At 42.3% G+C, this 14,459-nt stretch overlaps 1 protein-coding gene across 1 annotated transcript in view; it reads left to right on the forward strand.

Moving 5' to 3' along the window:
• The window catches only part of LOC126101291 (spidroin-1-like), a 43,776-nt gene extending 30,399 nt beyond the window's left edge, over positions 1-13,377 (forward strand). The window contains exons 7-10 of the mRNA XM_049911971.1: positions 5,780-5,940; positions 8,266-8,628; positions 10,666-11,072; positions 12,736-13,377. Of these exons, the coding sequence (XP_049767928.1) occupies positions 5,780-5,940; positions 8,266-8,628; positions 10,666-11,072; positions 12,736-12,842 (1,038 nt within the window). The 3' untranslated portion in view covers positions 12,843-13,377. The remainder of the gene's footprint in view (positions 1-5,779; positions 5,941-8,265; positions 8,629-10,665; positions 11,073-12,735) is intronic.
• The last annotated feature ends 1,082 nt before the right edge of the window (positions 13,378-14,459 follow it).

The following is a 14,459-nucleotide window of genomic DNA, read 5'->3' on the forward strand; positions in this document are numbered from 1 at the left end:
GCAGACTCACCTTGACAACTGCCATCCGCAACTGCTCCCTTAACATTCGTTATCTATTGCAGCCTAAATTTTCCCAGCTGTCATCAAATTTAGTATTTAGAACAGAAAGCACTTCTTTTTGTGATTCTGAACATCCATTCGACAGTGTAGTAGCTGAGCCTGAGTAACATTACAAAAGGTCAAGGGTACGAGTTACCTCAGATTGTCGTTTGTACCATATCCAACCCGAGATCATCTACACGCCGTTGCGACAACATGTATGCGTTGTTTGGTCTGATCTCTAGTCAGATATAGCATGCTGTGTGCCCTAGCGCTCTAGTACTTCTTCGGTAATCAGGTAACGGGCCAGTCGTATTTCGATCATAGAACCTAACAAAAGACAGTGACTAATGACCAGTCCCTACGTCTACAAATTTAAAGGGAACATTACGTGTCAAATTGCATTAAACACGAAACTTTCGATTTAGAATGACTTAGGTCTGTGTGACAGGTAGCGGGTACTACATGAGAAAACGTGTACCGCTCATCAGGAAACTAGGAAGCTTCCCCTATTCTCGTATTTCGTCTACTAAAAAATGTGCAAATGTGTGAGAATTCCTAAGGGACCAAACTGCTGGGTCATCGGTCCCTAGACTTACACGCAACTTAAATCAACGTAATTTAACTTATGCTAAAAACGACACACAAACCCATGCCCGAGGGAGGACTCGAATCTCCTGCGGGAGAGGCCACGCAATCGGTGACATGGCGCCCGCCTCTAACAGCGCAGCCACTCCGCGCGGCCATTGCGTCTAGTACCTAAAAGGCGAATGCGTTCTTTCATTTTTCCACAAGATCTGCCATTAAATCGATTCATTCCTTAGGCATCTTTCAGGCACCTCGAATAGTGCAGTACTGCGTTTGAAGCAAATAGACGGTCACGAATATCTTTCTTCAGAGATAAAAAAATATAAATCGCATGGGGAGAGATTGCAACTGTTATGGAGGATGTGTAATTGCTCTCAAAGGAAACTTCTGCAGTGTGTGTCGAAACATCTTTGGCAATACGTGGACGGGCCCACAAGTTTCAAGAGTTTTTTTTTATTTCTACCTAAAAGTGTACTTACGTTTTGCCGTTTCCATTTTACTGTACAGTATAGAACATGTTTGTAAATTTCCATACTTTACGTACAGTCAACATTAATGAACAGGAAAAGTCTATGAATTTAGGTGGAAATATGGACAGAGGAAGAAAAGTAATTTTGAAGATTTAAGACTTCCTCGGTAATGAGATCATTCGAAATTGAGCGGCCCATTATCCACATCTTCAGGTAAATCTATAGTCCGCTCTCCTCATTACGGTGTGCAGTGCTGGGTACTTCATTTACCAATACATTTTCCCCCCTTTCATTTACAATAGTACGTGAGAAGAACTACTGACCAGAGATCTCAGAGCTGTTGCTTCACCGATCCTCTCACTAAACGTGACGTATGCAGATGCAAAGTATTGACCTTCCCTTTTTGGAACACATGCTCTTTCAGCAGTAAACCACTCAGTGATGCACAAGGCCTCTCTTGCAGCGTCTGCGACTGGAGTTTGCTGAAAACTTCCTTAACGCTCTAGCACCGATTAAATGATCACGCGACTGAAAAAAACGGTGAAGGAACTAGTCTTGTACTTGGGAAGGAATCATCGTGGTAGACAATGTGATTTAGAGGAATTTTGTAAAACCAAAAAACTGGATATCGATATGGTATTTGCCTGACACCATACGACTCGGTCCTCACGGAATTCAACGCACACCTCAGCTTCGACGTGAGTTCGCCTGGTGGCCTACCTCACTGCGACCCACCGAGTGAGGCGGCCTGACCGACGAAGACGCGCCAGACGAGTCTTGCCCGCCTCTCGCGTAATCTCGGAGGATTGGCTGCGGTCTCTTTTTGCTGCCGTAATAGCGCAGTGCCGTGCCGTGCGGGCGTTAGAAAGTGAGACACGGCCAGGCCGGCGTCTGCTCCAGAGGTCGCGGGCAACTCGGCTCTTGCGTCTAGTCTTTCTGTCCAGATGGGATTTCAGAGCCGCAGCAGCCGCTGCAATCCGCATTCGTCCTGCTGGGTGCAGTGACGAAAATGCGGCAGTGAGTCAATATGCGCTTCTGGAGAGGATCTCGGCCAAGGGGCCGCAATCATTTGCTAATCGTAAGACACGTGAATAATTCGCGGAGCCAGTCTGCCGTAGTTAAGATGCATGCGCATGAGTCACTGTATGTGGGCGTGCACAGCGGGCGTGACTGTCGTGCTCACTACGCCAGTTAACACCCACGTGGCTGACTGCAGCGGCTCCTTCAAACAGGGTATTGTGTACCAGCTTTCTGCTCTGTGACCCACTACCACAGTCCACGGTGACACAGTTGTCATCTACATCTACATATACACATAGCAAGGCACCGTACGGTACCACTTACCACCATTATTCTTTTCCTCGCCTGTTCCACTCGCAAACACAACGAGGTGAAAACGATTGTCTGTAAGCCTGTCTACGAGCCCTAATTTCTGTTAATCTTTTTAGCTCTTACCCGAAATGTACATTGGTGGCAATACAATTGTTCGGCAGTCGGCCTCAAATTTCGGATCACTGAATTTCCGCAATAGTGCATTTAAGGATTCCCATCTGAGTTCACGAAACAGCTGCTTGCTGAGCGAACCTACCCGACAACGGACTTAGCAGCACGCCTCTGAATTCTTTCGATGTCTTCCCTTAATCCCACCTGGTGCAGAACCCAAACACTCTAGCAGCACCGAAAAATGTGTCTACTAGCGTTCTATTCACCGTCCCCTTTACGAATGGGTTACACTTTACCAAAATTCACCCAAGAAAACAACGTCTACCATTCGCCCTCCCTACTACCAACCATAAGCGCTCATTCCATTTCATATCACTCTGGAACACTATTCCTAGATATTGTGACCGTGCCAAGTTCTTGTTCTACTCTTACGAAGGAGGACGTACATACAGGCTAAGCATCTCGTTAAAGCTCCGCCGCCAACTAAATGATCCCATGAAGAAAGGAACTGTGAAGGAACCAGTCGCGTCTTTTTCAAGGAATCGTCACGGCAGATAAAATGATTTAGGGTTGTACAACCAGCAGTGATCAAGTACATTCCTGGGAACAGAAGCCTTTTCACGTATTTAGGAGACAGTCGGTGAACTAATTCATGGCGTGAATGCAGAAAATGGTCTGTTCGGAAACATTCTCCGCACAGTTACAAGTAATTACAGTACCAGCTTACAAGAAGTTCCAAATACTAGTTGGAATAGACGCCTGTTCTAACAACTAACCTGTATCATCTTTAAATGGTATGGACAGTGTTCTACGCTGTATCTTTCACTGGAAATTGGCAAAGTGAGTGCCTGGAGCTGAAAAGTCACCGATCGAATGCTAGACGGACAGGGAGTATTTTAATATACCTTTAACCCAGACTTCTACTCTCATGTGAAGATTCGCCAGATGTGCAGTTCGGAGTCTACGATAGACTTTACGTCCCCTTCCACGGTTAGGAATACTGGTGCAGCTTAGAAACACTTAAGTGGTGTCGAACTGAAAGACTTGTACCACACGGGATTGTTATAGACTGCTAAGGTCCTATGGGTGATTCCCGTCTCGTTAGCGTCAGACTGCGTGAGAACTGCAAATATTACCGTATGAGGTGACTTGAATTCGTTCCGACATCGGAAAAAGTAGACATTATTTAGTTAAAAAGCAAGCAGTAGTGGTCACCTTTGACAAGATCACGACTGAACGGAAACATTTTTTCGTTCCCACTGTCAGTTATTGTTTCGTCAATGTCAAAACAAGTATCCGACTAACGAAATTAGCGTAGTACGTAAATGAACAATTAGAGATCTAGTGGCTGTATGAGAGTATCCTTCTAGAACATGTCTGAACAAATATATTGTCTTCTATACATCAAGATACGCAATGATGTATTGCTGAATCCTTATATGCACTGATGGATGCACTCAAAGAACTGAGTGTAAGTAAGCACTTTTAACTTCATTGATATTTGGCCTTTCGATACTAGTAGAATGGCTGTTGACCAGGGAGCTCTACCAGACGCCGTCTCATTCCCTGTCTTGCGACATCACGTGGGTTGGGAGGGGAATGTGGCCAGCACATTGTTATCCCGGCAGGTTTACAGAAGTTCCAGACGTTGGAGTCGCCATTACTCGGTTGAACAGCTCCTCAACACGCGTCACGAGGCTGAGTGCACCCCGTAGCAGTCCTCCCGCACAAGGAAAAGTTCTTGGCAGTACCTGTGATCGAACCTGGGTCTTCCGCATGGCAGCCATCTATGCAGATGCTCGGCTACGGACGCGGATGTTGACACTCAAATTTATATCTAACCTGACTTCCTTATTGGACAAGAAGTTACTGAAATTTCAATTAAGCTCAATTATGAACTTCTTTGTCCATAATTAAAAATGCAGGCAGATTTCTGATGGAGATCTACTCTCACGCAAAAAGACAGATGAGATTCAAAGGTCCAAACTGAATTTGTTTCTGATATGAAAAAGCCTGGAACGAGTAAAGAATAAAAAAATAGTTCAAATGGCTCTGAGCACTATGGGACTTAACTTCTGAGGTCATCAGTCCCGTAGAACTTAGAACTACTTAAACCTAATTAAGGACATCACACACATCCATGCCCGAGGCAGGATTCGAACTTGCGACCGTAGCGGTCGCGCGGTTCCAGACTGCAGCGCCTAGAACCGCTCGGACATCACGGCCGGCAGTAAAGAATATTTTCGTATTAATTCAGCCAACTCCGATATTATCAAAGACCTGATGAACAGCTCCTCATTCCAACTGCGTTCAAGGACTAACACGTCCTGTGTACCTATTAGAATATCCTCACTTCGTTTTACAGTTGCCATTCTGTGAACTGTGATATGGTGTTAGAATATTCTCCTTTTGTAATTCGTTAATTTTTTACATACTGTTGTGAGGCATGGAATTATGAGGTCGAAGATAAACCCGACAGCTACGTTTAAAGTGAACTAACGTTACAATATACATTATGGGGACCTCCAGTCAGTTTCTGCACGCCACGTCATCTATGGAGCACACCGCACTGATAAACATTTTAGTTAACTATCTACAATTCATGTCTGCTGCTGTCAGGACGTATCTATTTCTAAATTACTTCCACCTTCCTTATTGTTCTCATCTTCCCCTTTGCTTCTAGTCTAAACATATTCATACCACTATTTACTCAGCAATATCACTTTTTGATCGTAAGTATGACGAATCATGATATGATGCTGACTGTCCACTGATGTTTCTTCCTATGACAGTAAACATAAGCCCACTGCCCTTTGGAAGAAACGGTACGGTTTAATGTGCGTAGGAAGACGAAGTAATTCAGGGTGCAGCATAATGGCGGAAGGGGGAAGAAAGCAACCCTATATTCCCGTTTAGAGATATGAGGAAATAACAGAAAATATACTTGGATAGCCGGAAAGCGATTTGAAATCCTGTATTTTACCATAGCACAAGGCCATTTGATTTGTGGTTTCTTTGGCGATAGGTAGACTACACATGTTTGATACGAGTAACTTGGGCCGTTTGTCTTTCATAAAGAACACAATATTTCTTTTCTTATAAATTTACCACACTAACGACTACACATAGTTTTTGTTTATCTATTTTCAGGATCTGGGTGAAAATTCTCAATTTGAGTGCTTCGAGTTGTACCAGTGAACCATTCTGCGTTTTAGGTTAAAAATTTTATCGTTTCTCAGTTGGTGTTGGCAGCCCTCGTGGGTGTGGCGGCAGCTGGCCGTCTGGCCAACTCGTACCTACCTCCCGCGGGTGCACCCCTGGCGGGCGGAGCACAAGGGGCCATCGCAGCGCCATTTGGCGGACCTGGAGCTGGTGGAGTCTTCGGACCTAGAAGGCCTGGGTGAGTATTCTGTAGTCATTCAACTTGTACTGGTGCTTTCTAATCTACTAGCAGATCCTACAAGGAGACTTGCTATTAATGGTAACACACTTGACTCTCTGAAGTAAGCTCCCCCTGAGAAATAGCAGTTTCGGAGGATTAGAATCGTCAACCTCAATTATGCCTTACAGCTGGGTTCTAAAAAGCTGAAGACAGACCAACAGAAACTAGCACAGCGTCATTTGAAGTAATGTTTACATCACTAAGCGTATGAATGTACTGCAAGGAAATAGCAGCTACACTCAACCACTCTATTTTAGTCATTTTCTGGCCATAGATACAGATGTAAGTCCGTGGAAAAAAATTTAACTTTGATGGATAGGCAAGAGAAGGAAATTAATGGTGAAAAATCAGTGATTTTGCGGACTAGATGATCTAGAGACATAAATGAGAGCTGTTTCCTCCCACAGAACTTTTTTGACGTGTAACATTTTACAGTAATGGGATTCTGGCGCATTGGGACACACCAAGTTAGACATTGAAGAGTGCTAGATGACTACGTAAACCAATGCAGCGTAAAGTAGATTTTACTGCTTTTTTTGTAATATACATACATAGAGAGATTTTATCAATGAAAACTACCTGTAATGAAGCTATTTTGTATTCGGTTTGTCCCTCTTTATGCAGAATGTAATTGAAATTTTGCATGTAATGATCAGATAATGAAATATCAAATATATTACTGTAAAATCATAACCGTTTTCAATACGGCACTAGTTAATACTCCAATAGGATGCGAGAAAAGGTTGACTTAGAGAACGTGCTTTTCTTTGCATACATACTTGTCATTAAAATAATTTTCACACTCACGTACAAAAATTAAACTTGAGTATATTCCAACATTCAAATCAAGCAGCTTCTGGATGAAAAGCAAGAAATTACTGTAAATGCAGTTTAGAGTAGAAAAGGTAACTGGAGGTATCACAGTAGTGTAAAGGGAAGTCGAGACGAACAATTTTATATTGGAAACTTGTTGCCTATCAGACTTTCGGGGTCTTTCTAAGCTACAGCGGATGCACAATAGCTACAGCTTAGTCGTCTACTTCGTTAACGTTAAACAGTGGTAAATCCAGGATGGAATGATGGCAGTATTATGAAAATCATAGAGTGCTACACATCGCATAGTGGAGAAGTTGAGACACAAACAGGCACAACAAGAAGACTGCTAAACATGTGAGCTTTCAGCGAAAAGCCCTTCTTCTAAATTAGACAATACACAGACACACACACACACACACACACACACACACACACACACACACATTCAAGCAAGCATATCACTCGCTCACATGGCAACTGTCTCTGGCCTTCGAGGCTGGATTGTCAACGTTAATAACTTCAGTTTTCCCTTGGGCATTGTGAAAGAAAGAAGACTTATGCATGAACAAATTACGTTCACAGTTCGTCATAAACTTAACCCTCACAAGCGCAGTAGATTTGTAGCAACAAGGACAGACAAACAAAATACTTATTTGTGTTTGTGCTGTTAAAATTCACAATATTTTGAAGTAAAATAAACACAGACACCAGCTATCCATATTATAAATAGCTGAACAAGTGGTTTTTAATATTCAAGAACTACTTTAACCAAAATATCATGTGAAGTTCATTGTGCTGTAGCTTAGGTACCTTTTGTAGACAAGTTTGAGTCTGTTTCCTCGTTTGATACGCCACAAATGTCATGTATCAATTTCTTCGTCTCAAGTTCATCTGCCACTGTGGTAGATTGTAAAGAGTCATCGTTTCCTCCTTGTATAAACACAGGTGGTAAACCTTAAAAGGGAAACTGAAAAATGCTTTTCCTTTGTGAACATTAGGGTTTTAGGTACGTCACTGGTAGTAATTACAGGTTTTACTACCATGGAGGCACCGCAATTTCTTTATAGTACCGGCTTTAGTAACGAGTGCAGAAAATATTTATGTTGAAAACATCAGGTTCATATTGTTTTGAAATACAGGCTTGCATGATGCATGTACAGTAAAGGGACCGAATATTAAGTTTTCAGTTTCAATCTCAGGCTGGTAATGGAATCCTTTTATTTGTTAAGTGAATTACATGTACTGTATTGTACTTATAGGAAATTCTAATTACATTGATTTCTACGTTTCTTGATAGTGGTAGGTCCTCAGACCAACTGTTTGTGTGACATTGTAGGAATGCCAGAATATACATCATCAGTGATCCACTGCGAAAATGCAATTGCTTTGTATAAATTTCTCTGGTGTGAGATGGCTTTTCTATATAGTATTTGTTCCATAAATTTTCACACCTGTGTGTTTTTACAGTTTCGGAGGAGCTGGTCTCGGTGGTGCTGGCTTAGGAGGACCTGGAGGTCTTGGTGGTCCTGGTGGTCTTGGTGGTGCAGGCCGAGGAGGTCTTGGTGCTGGACGAGGCGGCCTTGGCGCAGGTCTGGGAGGCGCAGGAACTGGCGCCAGTCTTGGAGGTCTTGGTGGTCTCGGAGGCGCCGGTCTCGGTGCTGGCCGAGGTGGCCTTGGAGGTGCTGGTCTTGGTGCTGGCCGAGGTGCAGGTGCTGGTCTTGGTGGTGGTGCTGGCAGATTCATCCCAGGCGCTGGTGCTCCAAGTGGACCAGTCATTCCCATCCTCCGATACGAAAATGTCAACAACGGCGATGGAAGCTATGCTTTCAGGTAAGTTTTTATGAGGTGACAGTATTCACATACCCACACAGAAACCGAACCAAATTAATTCACATTTCAAATCTTCATTTGTTACCTTTCTAACACATTTTTCACCAGCAAAACTTTTGTTGCTAGATTAGCTGTAAGCGACACATCAAGCCCAGTGATCTCACAAAGAGTCTGCTGTTACTCCACACAGGCATTAAGATAAGTACGAAATCTTATTTCAGCAGACACAGTTTCCAGCCAAACTTCAATCCAATGGGGCTCTGTCATCAGAGAGGATGTGGAAATTCGAATGAGTATCATCAGATTTACAATAGATACAGAGCCACGTGCAGCAATGAGTGTGGAATGAGGAACTTCGCTCTATAGTAGTAAACCCCATATTTGGTAGTGTGATAAAAACAAAGGCGCTATGAATGGCCTTTCATCTTTTATGCCAATGCAAATTCTGATCTCAGTGGCCTCACAGACAGGAAATGGAACTCACTTGACAAGTTAGTTAGCCGATAGTGTACACAATAATTAGACGTTAATTATGCAATTATTGCTAGTTTTTAGTTTGTGCCATGCAAAATAATATGTTAATTCAGTCGGAATTGGCCGAAATAGGTCTACTTTCCAGTACAGTAAATCGTCTGAGACCTCTTTTATATGTCTGTAAGATTCTTACTATAGTTGCAGAAGGAAGGTAACGCATGAAAATCATTCTCTAAGCAGACTAAAAATGCTTATGTAAAACGCTTAACAATTACACAAAAATAAAATTAATGTAGAAGTGCCCAGTGGCAGTCTGTGATTGCACAACATCTATAGTTCTCGCTATAATTCTCGCTATAATTGTTCTGGGACAAGGAAAGATACATTTGTATTACATATTCGGACGGAACAGTGCTATCACGAAAACATTCGAAGCCGGAGAAAAGGGTCTGACATCCGCGATGTCTGGAGGCGCGCTTTCTTTTCACAGTTATTCAGATGTCTTGGAATTCTGTCTCTGCTTTCCTTGTGCGTGTGTATCATTATGGGATTTGTTGTGTACAATATTGGATAATTTAGACGTGAATATAATATATAACCAGTAAACAGCAGAATGAAAAATACGATATACACTTGTATAGCACTATGCATCAGGTGTCATTTGCAACAGGCTTCCAGCAGAACTGGAAGAAAAACTGAATAGTAAGAACCCAGCACTCAGATCTATGTTGAAAGGTAACATTGTGCCACCCCACTTCTATTCCGTACACGGGCTTCTCGCAGTAGTTCAGAATTCTTCTCTGTAAAGTGTTGTTATTCTTACACTCACTCATAGTCTTTTTCATGATTTATTAGTTCTTTGATTCAGTTGTTCATAAATTTTCTAATCAGCATTCTGTGAAACATATACCGTATGGTTCTGTAACAATTATCATGGTCCCACAGAATTTGATAATTTAAACTTCTTTCGTATTTATCTTGGTCCTTATCCAATATTGTTTCGGGGTAAGCATGTTAGTTACTGACTCTGGCAATGTCCTTTCGACAATGCTTCACCTTGGGAACAAGCCCAAAACAACAAAAAAAACAACAGTCAAGTTGGTTTTACCACTGGCCCTCGTCGTTAATCTGACAGACTGATTCACGCCCCGTCGGCAAACCTTCCCCGTGAGTACCAGCCCAGAATTCACCCAGTCAAATGTGAAAAACCGTCTACAACCACATCCAAGCTGACTGTCGAACTGGCCTCGTCGTTAATCTGGCGGACGGATTCGATCCAGGGCTGTTGAACCTCCCTGAAACTCTCCTAATAGACAAGCAGCATGTTAACATACGTGGCCAACAGTGCGAAAAATCTGATAATGAAATGGAACTACTTGACAATATGTGCCACCGCTACCACACACACAGAAACATACAAACAGACACACACACACAACCTGAGGGTTTCCTCTACTTGATAAGCTGCACTGGGTATGCCAAACGACTAACATCAGGGCATTAGAAACATTCTCTTGATCACAGCAATGATACTATATTCTCACCTCGTTCTTATTTTACCAGTTACGAGACTGGAAACGGCATCGCCCAGGACGAGCAGGGCTACCTGAAGAATGCCGGAATTCCTGATGCTGAGGCGGAGACCGTGCAGGGCCGCTACACATACACTGGAGACGACGGCGCTCAATACACCGTCACCTACACCGCCGATGAGAACGGCTTCCAGCCGCAGGGCGCCCACCTGCCCACTCCACCACCAATCCCCGAAGAGATCCTTCGCTCTCTGGAGCAGAATGCCGCTGAGGAGGCCGCTGCCATCCGGGCTGGAGGAGTTGTCGGTGGCGACTACAGTGGCGCCGGTGGTGCTGGAACTGGAGCTGGTACAGGCTTCCGTGGTGTCGCTGGTGCTGGTGGTGTCCTTGGGGGTCGCCCTGGAGCTGGAACTCCATTCGGCGGCGCCCCTGGTGCTGGTAAGTTAATAAAAGTCTCAGCCTTGTTCTGGTTCACTTCATTGTTACCATTCGGAAACCACCTCTCCTTAGCTCCCGCCTCTTACAGGCTGAGATGAAGAGTTTCTTCGACGGAACAGTACATGGGTGTACTGCTGGTCACTAAATTTGAGGCAAGCAGCTCATGATGGTGACAAACCTCAACACCGTATTATCCTTCTTACGAGTATGTCATACTCATCTGTTTCAGTCGCTGTCATTCTTACATCTCTTACACAATCTACCTAGTTCTCTGTTTCCAGTCATCCGATAAATAATTAATCTTTGGCAGTCTTTTTATAATCATGCAATCAACATGATAATTCGTTCCATTACTTTCTATCTTGTCAATAACTGAAAGGAAATTTAGATTGATCTTATTGTTTCATTCCTTATTCTATCTATTTTACTACAGACCCTTACATATCTCATGCACTTCTTTTCTACTGGCTGTACACGTGATTTTCCTGTTTTTGTTACTGTCCATGTTTCGGAACCATATAAAGGACTAGGTGCAATCACAACTTCATGAAATTTTGCGTGTGTTTTCTTCCTTATTTTACATTCCAAAGATTTTCCGATTGTCATGCACATAACTGAAATTTATTAACTTTCTTCTCAATGTCTTGGTCAGTAATTAATATCACATCTTAGGTCAGTAAAGAGGAATAATTGGTGTAGAATTTTCTTTATTATTATCGATCTGACTGCACTCTTCCCTTTGAAGGCCTTTATATCTGTGTTATTTGCAGATGCAATTCAATTGTTGGTATACTGCGTTTTTGTTCATTCTACAGAGGATATCCCGGGAGGTATGGTCAGTATACAGTGATACGATAAGAACAATTATTCGAAGAAATTTTCGTTTTTGCTACTGTGAAACACGTCTCTTCTACTGAGCAAGTATTCAAAGCTCTTCATGTGTGCAATTTAGAGACATGTTTACTTGATAGCTTTTTCCTTGTTTTCGCCCATACTATCTCCTACCTGGAGCAAAAGCTGATGGAATGAGGTATAACAGGCCAGCTCACTCTCATCATCACTTTTACAATTTACGCAAAATCACAATAATACGTTGTTAAGTAGGTCATGAATAATTGTGTAGCTTCTTGTGTTATCCAATTACGCAAAAATACTTGGAAACAGTTACTTTTTCCTCTGTCGACAACGGAATCTAGTTGATGTATGAGAGGAATTTGACACGTACAAACTTAAGAAAGAATTATTCTGATGCAGTCTCCAGATCGTACTGTCGTGGCAGACACAAGTGTATCATAAATTCTATAGCTACTTACGAGATTGTGAGTTAGAAATTATCACAATTCTGTCAGTTTGGTCTAAAAGACAATGACCATCCGGGAATACGAACTTCCAACTTACTAGAGAAGTATTAACCACAACGATACCTCACTTAGAGGAGAGCCCAGTAAAGGTCGTAAAATCAGTCCACAAGCTGATAGAAATATAAAATTTCTAGTTTAAGTATCTCCCATTATTTATGGCTTAAAGTCTTAACAATAGGATACGATTCATGTGCTCCAGAGTAAATTAAATTCCAAGTTAACTTGCCGGATCGAAAGAATTTCCAGTGATACGTGAGAAGCAATGTTGTTTGTGACTAAAGCCTCTGCGTCTTTTTTTCCAGGAGTCTTCGGACGGCCCGGTGCTGGAGCTCGCCGGCCCGGCGCCCTGCCCAGCTACGCGGTGGCCAGAGGTTACACCTACCCTGACCCTAACCAACCCCAACCCTGATGAGTAAGCGTCTGGAGGTTTCCAGCTGGCCTGGATGTCCAACAAGCCCGCTTGTCTCACCTAGCTGGACATAGCCAGTGTCTCAGTCCACTGCCCACCTACCATTTTCACACATGAATGCGGACTTCTTTTGCCACTGTGTCGACTGCAAGGACTCTGAGAAGTGTTCAAGTATACCTGACGAATTCACTGTTGTCTTAGTGGAACTTAAAGGCAACGCGACAGTCGAAAGCCTTCTCTCTGTGTCCTTCTACCTTCTAAATATTAGAGCACAGCGGAATATACTTCAAGATTTAGTGCGCCATGACAATATTCTGGTGCTCCTACTGACTATTTCTATGTTGCGAAAACATCACTTGTAAATATCCTAAATTATTTCTTACTCCTTTACTATTTTCTGCTTCAATGTTCAGACAGTAAAACTTATGACGACAATGGCATTGTGCGTGGCACAGTTCACGACTAGAAACTCGTGTTCTGTGCCCATAAAAACACTATTTATTTCTGTGATGCAAAAGTGAAAAAAAAACAATGTAAAAAAATTATTTTGTAATAAACGTTGTTTTAAATTGATACCATAAGTTGTTCTTTTTCCTTCACAACACTAAAACTTTGAGGTTCAAAAGCCATACGAAACCAAACCATCCTCGCTTTCAAAGGTAAACATTTCCTTCAGAAGGAATTTTAAAGTTCGACTCGAATGCTTGACGTTGTCGTATCACGTTTAGAACCTAGGAAGGAGTGACAGTATTTAAGTGATGATATATCTAATAACACAAGTCTGCGACATAAAAATTGCTTCAAATTTGTTAAGTGATTTTTATAGTCTTTTCAACACTGATTTCGGGAAAAATAGTGAAAAAATTCCATCAAGTACAGTTACTTCACAAATTGCTTGTCTAGTTTTAGCTTTTTTCAATATTTCAGCACTCTTGTGAGTTTGAATTTTGATTTTTAGCATCTCCATGAACTGTTATTTAGCCGTTGTTATACTAGATATACACAAAATAAAGAGTAATTATAAGAAACCAGCAGTGCTTTCATGTCAGTGCCTGTTTGTCGCGCTACCCCTTCCCCTGCCATCACCAAGCAGTGAGCTTCTGCTATTGTCCTTCAGTTCACAGTACCTCTTCACTCTGTGCTGTACACGTGTTGTTGCTACTAGAGCTTTAAAGTAGGGACAGGCTTCTTGTGTTGTGAAGTTGTTCTATGGACAATGGACAATGGCTGCCAGAGGATGTATAAACAAGCCAGATTGCTTCTGCTACATTTGTGGTAACTATACCGTTAAAAAGCGAAAAAGTAACATTTCCGATTTTGTTGAAAATTATATTTCGCCTATTTTGATATAAAGTTAGGCGATCAAGATACGCCTTGGGCCCCACACAAGGTTTGTTCAGTTTGTGTTGAAGAACTGAGGCAATGGGTTCAACTTAAAAAGCAGTCCCTATGTTTTGGAATACCAATTGTTTGGAGGGAGCCCAAAAATGATAGTGAGAACTCTTATTTTTGTTCTTGTATCGTACGAGGTTTCAATTTGAAAAACGAAATGGATATTTCTGGCCCTAACATTCAATCAGGCATTCGCCCTGTTCCTCATGGACCTGAAGTACCAAT

Source organism: Schistocerca cancellata, chromosome 9 (genome assembly GCF_023864275.1).
Source record: "Schistocerca cancellata isolate TAMUIC-IGC-003103 chromosome 9, iqSchCanc2.1, whole genome shotgun sequence".
Classification (NCBI taxonomy): domain Eukaryota; kingdom Metazoa; phylum Arthropoda; class Insecta; order Orthoptera; family Acrididae; genus Schistocerca; species Schistocerca cancellata.